This window comes from Xenopus tropicalis, chromosome 4 (genome assembly GCF_000004195.4).
Source record: "Xenopus tropicalis strain Nigerian chromosome 4, UCB_Xtro_10.0, whole genome shotgun sequence".
NCBI lineage: Eukaryota > Metazoa > Chordata > Amphibia > Anura > Pipidae > Xenopus > Xenopus tropicalis.
The window spans coordinates 12,052,296-12,065,872 of NC_030680.2; the positions used below are offsets into that span (position 1 = coordinate 12,052,296).

The 13,577-nt window shown below is 46.9% G+C and overlaps 1 protein-coding gene across 9 annotated transcripts in view; it reads right to left on the reverse strand.

Moving 5' to 3' along the window:
• The window catches only part of LOC105946018 (embryonic protein UVS.2), a 58,531-nt gene that overhangs the window by 32,427 nt on the left and 12,527 nt on the right, over positions 1-13,577 (reverse strand). For all 9 annotated transcript variants that reach the window (XM_031900455.1, XM_031900456.1, XM_031900457.1 and 6 more), the window contains exons 2-6: positions 9,270-9,471; positions 8,971-9,108; positions 3,706-3,765; positions 3,285-3,416; positions 1,277-1,394 (exon numbers count right to left, since the gene is read on the reverse strand). In XM_031900455.1, the coding sequence (XP_031756315.1) occupies positions 1,277-1,394; positions 3,285-3,416; positions 3,706-3,765; positions 8,971-9,108; positions 9,270-9,471 (650 nt within the window). The remainder of the gene's footprint in view (positions 1-1,276; positions 1,395-3,284; positions 3,417-3,705; positions 3,766-8,970; positions 9,109-9,269; positions 9,472-13,577) is intronic.

Genomic DNA, 13,577 nt, shown 5'->3' on the forward strand with positions numbered 1-13,577 from the left:
AGGTTGGTCTATCACTGTCAGTATTCTAATGCTTCAATTGGTTACAGGTTGGTCTATCACTGTCAGTATTCTAATGCTCTAATTGGTTACAGGTTGGTCTATCACTGTCAGTATTCTAATGCTTCAATTGGTTACAGGTTGGTCTATCACTGTCAGTATTCTAATGCCCTAATTGGTTACAGGTTGGTCTATCACTGTCAGTATTCTAATGCTCTAATTGGTTACAGGTTGGTCTATCACTGTCAGTATTCTAATGCTCTAATTGGTTACAGGTTGGTCTATCACTGTCAGTATTCTAATGCTCTAATTGGTTACAGGTTGGTCTATCACTGTCAGTATTCTAATGCTCTCATTGGTTACAGGTTGGTCTATCACTGTCAGTATTCTAATGCTTCAATTGGTTACAGGTTGGTCTATCACTGTCAGTATTCTAATGCTTCAATTGGTTACAGGTTGGTCTATCACTGTCAGTATTCTAATGCTCTAATTGGTTACAGGTTGGTCTATCACTGTTAGTATTATAATGCTTCAATTGGATACAGGTTGGTCAACCACTGTGAGCATTTAATGCTTTGATTGGCTACCAGTTGGTCATAAGATTAAAATCATTTCTATAGTGTAAGTGAAGTTTATTTTGCCTGACAAACACAATAGAAAACAATTTGGAATTATTTCTTAGGGTGAAAGGGACCCTTTACCCGCCAGGCAATGGAACTCTTTATAGGCCCACCAGCCCCTTGTCTGATGTCACAAAGGGGCGGAGGCATGCACCTATAAATAGAGACTTCTGTTTTCTTGTGATATTTTTCATAATTTCCCCCCCCAAAATATATAAAATACTATGTGGTTGGTAGGGTAATTGGGAAAAGCCATAAAAAGTAAAATTTCCCCAAGAGTTATATCTACTAATTATATCTATTGTGGCTCTTCCAGGACACACCCGATGTAAGTTTCCGTAAAGGTGGCCATACACGGGCCGATTCTAGCTGCTGAAATGGGTCCCTTAGACCGATTCACCAGCTTATCGGCCCATGTAGGGGCACAAACGACAGGCCTTCCTGACCGATATCTGACCTCGGGCAGGTTAAAAAATCTAGTCGGATCGGGGACCGCATCGGCTTGTTGGACCGACTTTGCCTCTACCCGTCGTTACAATTCGATCGTTTGGTCCCAGGGCCAAACGACCGAATTAGCCTGGATTCTCCCAATATCGCCCACCCGTAGGTGGGGGATATCGGGAGAAGATCTGTTCACTTGTTGGCGCTCGTAAACGTACCCATCGCCAGATGTTATATTGACATAATCATCTTCATCAGTGTAAGGGACAAACTGCACGCAGGTCAGGGTGGCGTACACTTCCATGGCCGACGTCATTGTGTTAACTTCACTGTTACCTGTGAGAAGCAAGAGGAAAAAAAACCGTGAATTTCTGTTTATTGCACATAAGGGTGTCTGTGCATTCCATTTTAAAGGGGAAGTAAGGCATCATTAAAATAAAAACAGAGGGCTTACAGATTCTCTAAAACGAAAGATTTTTTCATTTATCGTCGGACCAAGCTTATCCTGAAACAATCATTTAAAAGTACGATTTGTCCATCAACGAAAACGACCATTTCAAGCTATATCGTCTAGTTGAAGCTGGAAACTACCTGCTTTGTCCTGCAAACAACTAGACAATGGGCAAATGTAATTGTTAATGAGATAAAAATCTTAACCTGTATGGCCATCTTGATTCTTTTGCACAACATAGTTTTCCCTATCAGCCATCTTGGTGGTATCTAACATAGGGAGATTGATAAGCAATCAAACTAAAGCAGAGATACAGTGGCAATGAGGGTATAAAACCAAGAAGAGACAGTCAAGTCATTGGCATTTATTGGGCCACCAAAAAATGTTTTATTGTGCAGTGTTGCTTTAAGACTCAAACTCCCATCATCCTTTGCTACTTGTTGAGCATTGGGTGTCCCACTATCTCTTGTATGTCCTCTTTAAAGTAAATATGCAGAAGTGCCTACCATATTCCACTCCATTCTGCAGAGCCCAGTGTGGTCACCTGACCTACTAGGGCCTAGTGGGTCTACTCGGGCTCCCCAGAAAACTTGACACCCTGGACCTACTATCACAGCCAACAGTTATATAGGTAGTATAGGCCCACAGTTAAAATAAGCAATGGCTGATGGGAATTCTCCTAGGCTGCAGCCCAGTAGGTCTTGGGTACAAGGGGTGAAGGTAGGCCAGTCCAACCCTCCACCTGAGGCACCCTTAAGGTCCCCATACACAGGCCGATTCTAGCTGCCGATATAGGTCCCTTAGACCGATTCGGCAGCTAATTGGCCCATGTATGGGCACTACCGACGGGTCTGCCCGACCGATATCTGGCCTGAAATCGGGCAGGTATCGATCGGGCAGGTTAAAAAATCTAGTCAGATTGGGGACCGCATCAGCTCGTTGATGCGGTCCCCGGACCGACTTTGCCTATACACGCCGTAATAATTAGATCCCCGGACCGACTTTGCCTATACATGCCGTAATAATTAGATCCCCGGACCGACTTTGCCTATACACGCCGTAATAATTAAATCGTTTGGCCTGGATTCTCCCAATATTACCCACCCATAGGTGGGGGATATCGGGAGAAGATCCGCTCACTTGGTGACATCGCCAAGCGAGCGGATCTTAAGGTGTATGGGCACCTTTACACAGGAGACTTCAGATTGGAAAGGTCGCCTACACAGTGAATTGACCCCATTGGCTCCCTGTAAGAGCTGGCAATAAAAACAGACCTTTCAGCATGACCATCATCAGAAATCATGGAGCCCTATGCAATTTACCTAACAGGGCCCACCCCAACCCACCATGCCCCTCATGCCCAGAAATTGCCCATTATCTACTTAAACCCTGTGGATCTTTACTTCTCTGGGGTCCTCTTTGGCATGATGTAGATTGACCTAGCTATTTGATTTTTCAAATGAACATACTAAGAGCAGGACTGCCATTGGTACCACTGTGACTGGATCTCACCTTCTTACACCTGTCAGTTTCAGCCAACCCCTAACTGAATACGATCAATGGAAGCATTGTGATTGGATGTCTGTAACTGTTCTACCCTCATGGGTTTAAATGCCGGGGAATTCCCTTCCAGTCATTTGAACTGAAGAAGCCGCTCGGATGAGTTGGGGAAACGTTTTCAAGAAAAACTCTTTTAGAATGAATTCTACTAGATACTGTATATCATGACCTGGATGAATGAGAATCTTCATAGAAATGTTGTTGGAAGAACTTACTGTATTTACTATCCAGTGTGTACGGCACATACACTGTCTCATTTGTTTTCTGCCATAAGCATTCTGTGGAGGTGATGGCACTACGTGAGACCCCAACAGCAATGTCTTCTTGAACCCGTGGGACTCCATTTCCTGATTCAAAAATAAACATAAAATGATGGCACTTGCCTTTCTTTGGAAGGACAACAGTCCTGTTCTGCTTTATGGCTATTTTTTACAATAAAGCACTGAGTCATAGATTTACATCTGAAAGACTTGGTCACTCCTAGGGTTGCTACTGGTTACCATCAGGGTTGCAACCCCAAGGATATTTTTACATGGGGCATTTGTTGACGATGTAAAATCACCTTTTGATCAGGAGACATTACCTTTCCATTGAAGGACATGGGAATCTCTGTGTGTACTCATTGCCCCAGTTTACCTTGGTTGGCTTTTAAGATCCTGCTGAAGACATCGCCCTGGCCGAAGGGATCACTTTTTCCTAGGGTGGGGGAAAAACAAATTTTGCTTTAATCTGAACATGATTGTGAGTCCATGAAAGCTCTATAGTGATATGGACATATTAAGTCATATATATTCAGGGCCGCCATCAGAAATCACAGGGCCCCTCACAACAAAATTTTCTGGGCCCCCCTCCTCCCACACCCCCAATAGCCCCTCCCCCAGTGACCCCTCCCATCAATACAAAGGACATACAGACATTGGTAGCCAGGGCCCCCTAAAACTTTGGTAGCCAGGGCCCCCTTAAAACATTGGTGGCCAGGGGTTACATTTTGCATTGGTGCCAGGGCAGGGACCCCTTAAAACATTGCTAGCCAGCCCAGGGCCCCCTAAAACATTGGTGGTCCTCCCCCAAATTACTCATACTATGGCCCGCTCCTTGCTGCTTCCTTCCGCATCCTTCAGCTCCCTACCCCCAGCATCCTCTGGCTCCCCCCCAGCATCCTCCTGTTTCTTCCCGGGCCACCCAAGAATCCTCCGGCTCTCCCCCCAGCATCCTCCTGCTTCCCCCAGGATCCTGCTGCTTCCCCCAGGGCCCCCCCAGCATCCTCCTGCTTCCCCCAGGGCCCCCCACAAGCATCCTCCAGATCCCCCTTCCCTCCCCCCAGTGGACTCCTGCTTCGTCTGGCTCCGCCTGCTTCCTCCGGCTCCGGTGGTGTCCTCCACTATGTCCCGCGGCTCCCCGCTACTTCTGTGCTTTTATAAGGTTGCGTCCTGTGCGCGTGATGTCAGTAAGCACGGGCGCAACCTTTTAAACGCGCTGATGTAGCGGGGAGCCGCGGGACATAGTGGAGGACACAACTAATGACAGGGCCTGGAGTTGATTAAAGGGGGCCCGAGCTAAGGAAACATGGCCGGGCCCCCTTTAAAGTTAAAAACGCCCGGGCCCGGGACGATTATCCCCCTGTGCCTCCCTGATGGCGGCCCTGTATATATATATATAGTATACATTGCATTGAAACAAATGGCTGGCATCATCTATTGGTGGCTGGCAGCACGAGTGCTCTACTGCCATCAGCCTATGTTGTATATCAATCCAAGCTGTCACCCTTTCCATTCCATTTCCCCGGCACTGTATTCCACTTCCATGCTGCACCCTATTCCCAGAACAGAGCTATAAAAGGCAACTTGTAAATAAATTTGTAAATAAATCTACAGCAAACCTGAACTCTGTAATTACCAGCTAAGCAAGTGATCTGGCATTCATCCTTACATTATTATTGTATACTGCAATAAGCAAGGGGCCACTTTTTAAGTTTCTGACTTATAGCAGTACATGAAATAATTAAGCAAAGCACTTACCAGTACTATTATTGGGTGACAAGGTGGCCTGAAATTAGACAAACAGCTTTAAGCATTCTGAGAATCCTCAGTAAGCAAAGCATGGGTATGGGGCAAAGGTAAGGGGCAAAGGTAAGAAGCAAAGCATGGGTATGGGGCAAAGGGAATGGTAAGAAGCAAAGCATGGGTATGGGGCAAAGGGAATGGTAAGAAGCAAAGCATGGGTATGGGGCAAAGGGAATGGAATGAAGCAAAGCATGGGTATGGGGCAAAGGTAAGAAGCAAAGCATGGGTATGGGGCAAAGGGAATGGAATGAAGCAAAGCATGGGTATGGGGCAAAGGGAATGGTAAGAAGCAAAGCATGGGTATGGGGCAAAGGGAATAATAAGAAGCAAAGCATGGGTATGGGGCAAAGGAAATGGTAAGAAGCAAAGCATGGGTATGGGGCAAAGGGAATGGTAAGAAGCAAAGCATGGGTATGGGGAAAAGGGAATGGTAAGAAGCAAAGCATGGGTATGGGGCAAAGGGAATGGTAAGAAGCAAAGCATGGGTATGGGGCAAAGGGAATAGAATGAAGAAAAGCATGGGTATGGGGCAAAGGGAATGGAATGAAGCAAAGCATGGGTATGGGGCAAAGGGAATGGTAAGAAGCAAAGCATGGGTATGGGGCAAAGGGAATGGTAAGAAGCAAAGCATGGGTATGGGGCAAAGGGAATGGGAAGAAGCAAAGCATGGGTATGGGGCAAAGGGAATGGTAAGAAGCAAAGCATGGGTATGGGGCAAAGGGAATGGAATGAAGCAAAGCATGGGTATGGGGCAAAGGGAACGGTAAGAAGCAAAGCATGGGTATGGGGCAAAGGGAATGGTAAGAAGCAAAGCATGGGTATGGGGCAAAGGGAATGGGAAGAAGCAAAGCATGGGTATGGGGCAAAGGGAACGGTAAGAAGCAAAGCATGGGTATGGGGCAAAGGGAATGGTAAGAAGCAAAGCGTGGGTATGGGGCAAAGGGAATAGCCAGAAGTGTTGGCAAAAGAGTCCATTTTACTTACCTGATACTTACTCAATGCTTGGCCAAAAAGACAGGAGATAAGGATGGCACAAATGGAGCAGACCATATTGTATTGTGCAAGCTGAGGAATTCTCCTGAACTCTCATACTGTAATTCCCAAGCCCTTATATTTAGAGCCCAGTAGCAGTGGATTGGGAGGGAAGGCAGCCGATTGGCCTCCAAGTTATACCATGTAAAAGTGCCCTCTTGTCTACAATCATAACAAATATTAATAATGGCAGCCCCCTTGGCTGAGCTGCTCTCCCTTCTCTTTGGTCGGAAACTCCTCGTCCTTGGTTATATAATATAATTTTTGTAGTTGGAGAATGATAAGTAGGTTTATCAAGGCCACAGGCCCAAACATGTAGTGTGTTATGGCTGCTCTAATAGATGACGTATAAATGCCTGCCTTGAGCTGCCTGGCTACTATTATTCCCTCGATAAAATACCAGGCACCTTCAACCAACGGCTTGAAAAAAAATGTCTTTAAATGGAATAGCCGAGACTTGGGTTCTCTTTTATTCTGGGCCTTTACATAATGCTTTCTGTTAGTCCTTCCAACCCTATTCCAACATTCTGATCCAACAGATAAATAAGGTACAAAGGAGAGGTAAATACCATTGCTTTATTACCCAGCACTTTACTTCTCACATATATTGGTGTATAGGCACCATCCCAGTGCATTGTGCCTGAGTCCGAGCTTTCAGCCAGCGCTACACATTAGAACTGCTTTCAGCTAACCTATTGTTTCTCCTACTCCCATGTAACAGGAGGAGTCCCAAGCCGGACTTGGATTTCTTACTATTGAGTGCAATTCTGATACCTACTGGGAGCTGCTATCTTGCCCCCTTCCCATTGTTCTGCTGATTGGCTGCTGGGGGTGAGGGGGTGGATATCACTCCAACTTGCAGTGCAGCAGTAAAGTGTGACTGAAGTTTATCAGAGCATACTCTATAGTTATATAACTACAGAATAGACTATGCAGACCCGCTGAGGTCACTGTGCAAAGTGCAGTAGAACTTTTAACACCCCTCCCATACCAAGCAATGGACCAGTCCCAGCACCCATGTGTATACTGGTAAATAGAACAGTGTATTTCATGGTCTAGGGCAGTTCTCTTTCCATGGGGCAGATGTGGGAGCTTGGGGACTTAGCCAGTTCATTAATTTCAAAATGTTTAATGGGCAAGAGTTCCAATTAAAAGCCACAGGGCCGCCATCAGAAATCACGGGGCTCCTTACAACAAAATTTTCAACAAAATTATACAGGGAACTCTGAGTATCACTCATGTATTATAAGGGATAATGTACCCCCTACTGTAAATGATAAGGATATTAGCAGTCACTGAGGGGTTCTGTGCCCATATAAAGGCACAAGGCTGCAGGGAGTTATACAGGGAACTCTGAGTATCACTCATGTATTATAAGGGATAATGTACCCCCTACTGTAAATGATAAGGATATTAGAAGTCACTGAGGGGTTCTGTGCCCATATAAAGGCACAAGGCTGCAGGGAGTTATACAGGGAACTCTGAGTATCACTCATGTTTTATAAGGGATACTGTACCCCCTACTGTAAATGATAAGGATATTAGCAGTCACTGAGTGGTTCTGTGCCCATATAAAGGCACAAGGCTGCAGGGAGTTATACAGGGAACTCTGAGTATCACTCATGTATTATAAGGGATACTGTACCCCCTACTGTAAATGATAAGGATATTAGCAGTCACTGAGGGGTTCTGTGCCCATATAAAGGCACAAGGCTGCAGGCTGAGTTATACAGGGAACTCTGAGTATTACTCATGTATTATAAGGGATAATGTACCCCCTACTGTAAATGATAAGGATATTAGCAGTCACTGAGGGGTTCTGTGCCCATATAAAGGCACAAGGCTGCAGGCTGAGTTATACAGGGAACTCTGAGTATCACTCATGTATTATAAGGGATAATGTACCCCCTACTGTAAATGATAAGGATATTAGCAGTCACTGAGGGGTTCTGTGACTAAAGCTTGACAAGGATTAGGCTGCACATATTTTTGAGCTTCTATACCAGCCCTTTAGTAGGGAATATCTGTGCCCCTGAAGATGCCTTTGCAGCTCCCCTTCTGCCTTTCTATTAGTTTACACCACATACACTGGGCAGTTGTCATTTGAAAGTATTTACTTCCCCTTTATCCTTTCCTGTCTCTTCCACTGTGGCACTTAATCCCAGAATTCCATGACTCCCTTGGCTTGAGCCCCACATCAGCCCAATAGACAGTGACTGTGGCATCTTACAGAAGCCCTGGCCCATAACTTACTCCGTGCAAAAGTGACCCCTAAATAGCAATGATCCAGTGGTTAATTAAAAGGGGAATAAAACCAATGTACTGACCTTCTCAGGAGGCCTGAGGTCCCACCCACCGAGCTGCTCCAAAGGGAACCCCTAGATTAGCCAGACTCAGGGTGATTTCCCCGGCTACCTGGTGCCTGGAGTAGCGGTCACAGTGCCTCAAGCCTCTACTCGTTCCTCCTCTGATAAGGGGAACAGCAGAGCCTCGTCCCAAACTGTATGTGGGGTCCTATTCATCAGCGAGGTCTGGGCTTCTGTTTGCCCACCATTGCTGGTGAGAGTGCCCCCAATGTAGCTGTGACTCCCAGGCTCCTCCTCCTTGGTAAGTGGGCAACCAACAGCTGAAGAACAACACAAACAGGGCTACTGAACATGATGTATCTGCTGCTGACCCACCAGAAGAGGACAGCCCGGACCTGGAAGGGCATCAGTATGAAGAGAAGAGGCTTGAGGGAGTTGGATCTGCTGTACCTACTGACCCATAAAGCTGCCCTACCCTGAGACCCCACTCACCAACCTACCTTCTAGGAAAGAAACACACAGTTCTCTCTTCTGGTGGTCGTACCCCAGGGAGTAGCGCAGCTTTGGGATGTGGTTGAGGCATTGGCTGAACTTCTCCACATATTCATTCTCAGGAGCCAGAGATTCCTCGTTCTTCTCTACAACAAATATACAGACACAAAAAGGCTTATGCAATGGTTACATGCCCCCCAGGCACCTCCCATAGGGGCTGCCCCCTCTATGGTTATGCCATATGAGATGCCAACCCTGGAGGCCTCAGATTAAGGGTTGGTTTGGGGATCATCTTATTATGTGATACCTGAATTTATCTTCTCTGAAATGGTTTCCACCTTTCCCTGTGGTTCCGTCTCCCCTGACTTTTCATCCTTGTTTTCCTTCGATGTTTCTTCTTTATCGCCCCCCCGCCCTATCTTGGGGCAGGGCTCCTTGCTTCTGTAGGTGTAGGGAAAGCGCAGTTTGGCTTGAGGGTGAACCAGCTCAGTGCGCTTGTATATACTCATCTGTAGGGGAGAGAAGAGCAGCAAAGAGCCCGTCAGAATCTGATCCCCCCATTGTAAGCAGCAGTCCTGCACTGCTTTATGGCTGAGATTCTAGCTATCTGTATAACAGAGCATTCTGTCACAGTGGCACAGATCCTATCTGATCCCCCCCATTGTAAGCAGCAGTCCTGCCCTGCTTTATGGCTGAGATTCTAGCTATCTGTATAACAGAGCATTCTGTCACAGTGGCACAGATCCTATCTGACCCCCCCCCCCCCCCATTGTAAGCAGCAGTCCTGCCCTGCTTTATGGCTGAGATTCTAGCTATCTGTATAACAGAGCATTCTGTCACAGTGGCACAGATCCTATCTGATCCCCCCATTGTAAGCAGCAGTCCTGCCCTGCTTTATGGCTGAGATTCTAGCTATCTGTATAACAGAGCATTCTGTCACAGTGGCACAGATCCTATCTGATCCCCCCATTGTAAGCAGCAGTCCTGCCCTGCTTTATGGCTGAGATTCTAGCTATCTGTATAACAGAGCATTCTGTCACAGTGGCACAGATCCTATCTGATCCCCCCATTGTAAGCAGCAGTCCTGCCCTGCTTTATGGCTGAGATTCTAGCTATCTGTATAACAGAGCATTCTGTCACAGTGGCACAGATCCTATCTGATCCCCCCCCATTGTAAGCAGCAGTCCTGCCCTGCTTTATGGCTGAGATTCTAGCTATCTGTATAACAGAGCATTCTGTCACAGTGGCACAGATCCTATCTGATCCCCCCCATTGTAAGCAGCAGTCCTGCCCTGCTTTATGGCTGAGATTCTAGCTATCTGTATAACAGAGCATTCTGTCACAGTGGCACAGATCCTATCTGATCCCCCCCATTGTAAGCAGCAGTCCTGCCCTGCTTTATGGCTGAGATTCTAGGAAAACAATATAGCAACTCCTACATTAAAATACAAATATAGAGAGAAGGCAGTCAGTTATAAGTGAGTTATAAATATGTACCAGTTTTGCCCCCCCATACACAGTACCCCCATACACAGTAGCCCCCCCACACACAGGGACATTCATGGAACTATCCAGGACAGCGGGATGCGCCATAAAAATCGGGACTGTCCCGCGAAAAGCGGGACAGTTGGGGGGTATGTTCTGGGCACACAATAAGCTGTACCCCCATACTGTACTCTCTATGGTAAACACTATGGCACCTCCTACCCATATGTATAAATACAAATATACAGAGAAGGAATGTTCTGGGCACACAGTAAGCTGTACCCCCATACTGTACTGTCTAAGGGAAACACTATGGCACCTCCTACCCATATGTATAAATACAAATATACAGAGAAGGAATGTTCTGGGCACACAGTAAGCTGTACCCCCATACTGTACTCTCTATGGTAAACACTATGGCACCTCCTACCCATATGTATATTCCTTTGGCTCCCAGGGACTGTAGGACGTCTGTGCTTGAGGAGAGCCTGCGCTATCTAAATAGTAAGAGAATGCCCAAGAAATTTTGGGATAATGCCTGGTTGGCCCTTCAAGGGAGGCTTTTTGTGAGAGGAAATTTAAAATATCTCAATATAGTTGATAGACACTGCCCATGGGGATGTAAAAAGGAGGAATCACAAGAACACTTTTTAGTTGATTGCCCCGTGTCTCGAAATCTGAGAAAATCTCTAGCTGTTTCTTTAAACTTGAAAGTTCTTGAAAATCTTAATTTTTCTGAGTTTTCTTATGGGATTGTAGGTGAGAGGGGAGTGCAAAATGTTAAGAGGGAATCCTTGTATATAGTCATCTCTGTGTTACGGTACCACCTCTGGCAGATGCGCTGTAAAATGACTCTGGGGCAAATAAGTGACTCTATTGAACGGGTTGTTAATGTGATTTTAAGAGAGATTTTTCTTATTAAAACAAGTGAAATGAGGAAATCAAATACAAATGAAACTTTTTGGCAAAATGTAACAGTTTCTTTTTGATTTTAAAGTTTTTCGTGTTGTTTGATGTTATTGTAATATGAAGTTATTTTTGCTTTTGTAATGTTTTTATTCTTCAATAAAATCCCTACCCATATGTATAAATACAAATATACAGAGAAGGAATGTTCTGGGCACACAATAAGCTGTACCCCCATACTGTACTGTCTAAGGGAAACACTATGGCACCTCCTACCCATATGTATAAATACAAATATACAGAGAAGGAATGTTCTGGGCACACAATAAGCTGTACCCCCATACTGTACTGTCTAAGGGAAACACTATGGCACCCCCTACCCATATGTATAAATACAAATATACAGAGAAGGAATGTTCTGGGCACACAATAAGCTGTACCCCCATACTGTACTGTCTAAGGGAAACACTATGGCACCCCCTACCCATATGTATAAATACAAATATACAGAGAAGGAATGTTCTGGGCACACAATAAGCTGTACCCCCATACTGTACTGTCTATGGGAAACACTATGGCACCTCCCTCCCATATGTATAAATACAAATATACAGAGAAGGAATGTTCTGGGCACACAATAAGCTGTACCCCCATACTGTACTGTCTAAGGGAAACACTATGGCACCTCCCTCCCATATGTATAAATACAAATATACAGAGAAGGAATGTTCTGGGTACACAATAAGCTGTACCCCCATACTGAGAGGAGGTGTGTGAGCTCCAGACTGTGAGGAGAAAGTACCGGTACGGGCAGCGTTCCATCTGTAATCGAGGTCCCCGAGCGAGTGAACACCCTGGACGACCAAGCCGAAGTTGCTGCAAAGAGTTACAGTTCTGCTGTGGAAAACGGCACTTCTGTTGCTGGGAGCTGCAGTTCAGAGGCAAGCCAGGAACCTGCTGCAAGGCACGCTGGGACCCAGGAAGGAAGTGCTGCAAGGCACGCTGGGACCCAGGAAGGAAGCGCTGCAAGGCACGGTGGGACCCAGGAAGGAAGTGCTGCAAGGCATGCTGGGACCCAGGAAGGAAGTGCTGCAAGGCATGCTGGGACCCAGGAAGGAAGCGCTGCAAGGCACGCTGGGACACAGGAAGGAAGTGCTGCAAGGCATGCTGGGACCCAGGAAGGAAGTGCTGCAAGGCATGCTGGGACCCAGGAAGGAAGTGCTGCAAGGCATGCTGGGACCCAGGAAGGAAGTGCTGCAAGGCATGCTGGGACCCAGGAAAGAAGTGCTGCAAGGCATGCTGGGACCCAGGAAGGAAGTGCTGCAAGGCATGCGGGGACCCAGGAAAGAAGTGCTGCAAGGCATGCTGGGACCCAGGAAGGAAGTGCTGCAAGGCACGCTGGGACCCAGGAAGGAAGTGGCGCAAGGCACGCTGGGACCCAGGAAGGAAGTGCCGCAAGGCACGCTGGGACCAAGGAAGGAAGTGCCGCAAGGCACGCTGGGACCCAGGAAGGAAGTGCCGCAAGGCATGCTGGGACCCAGGAAGGAAGTGCCGCAAGGCACGCTGGGACCCAGGAAGGAAGTGCCGCAAGGCACGCTGGGACCCAGGAAGGAAGTGCCGCAAGGCACGCTGGGACCCAGGAAGGAAGTGCTGCAAGGCATGCTGGGACCAAGGAAGGAAGTGCTGCAGGCTGAGTGGCTATGGAGGTGGCTGAGGAGGCGCTGAGAGAGAGCCCTGAGGCTGATGCCACACGTGGCGTTTTTACGCTGCGTATTTTCGGCGGCTGAAAAACGCCTGATATCATCATCCATAGAAATAGCTTGAAAAGACGCGAAGCAAACCACACAAAGCGGAAATACGCTAGAAAACGCCTAAGCATGGATTTTTCAAGCGTAGGCCGAAATACGCCAGCACTTGCAAAGCAAGCTATTCCTTTGTGTACGCAAAGGCAGCTGGCAGACCTAGCGGAAATACGCGGCGTTTTTTGCTATTTTGCACTATTAGCACCATGGCAACAGGATTTGCTTACGTCACCAGTTCTAGGCTGAAAAACGCCATGTGTGGCTTGTGCGGCGTTTTTCGGCTGAGAAAAAACGCAGCGTAAAAACGCCACGTGTGGCATCAGCCTGAGACTGCTGCAATGGCCCAGGTAGGAGCAATGCCCCTGTGTGATGGGGGAGAGACAGCTGCCAGCAATGGCGCTGGGAAGCCAGAGACTGTGGGC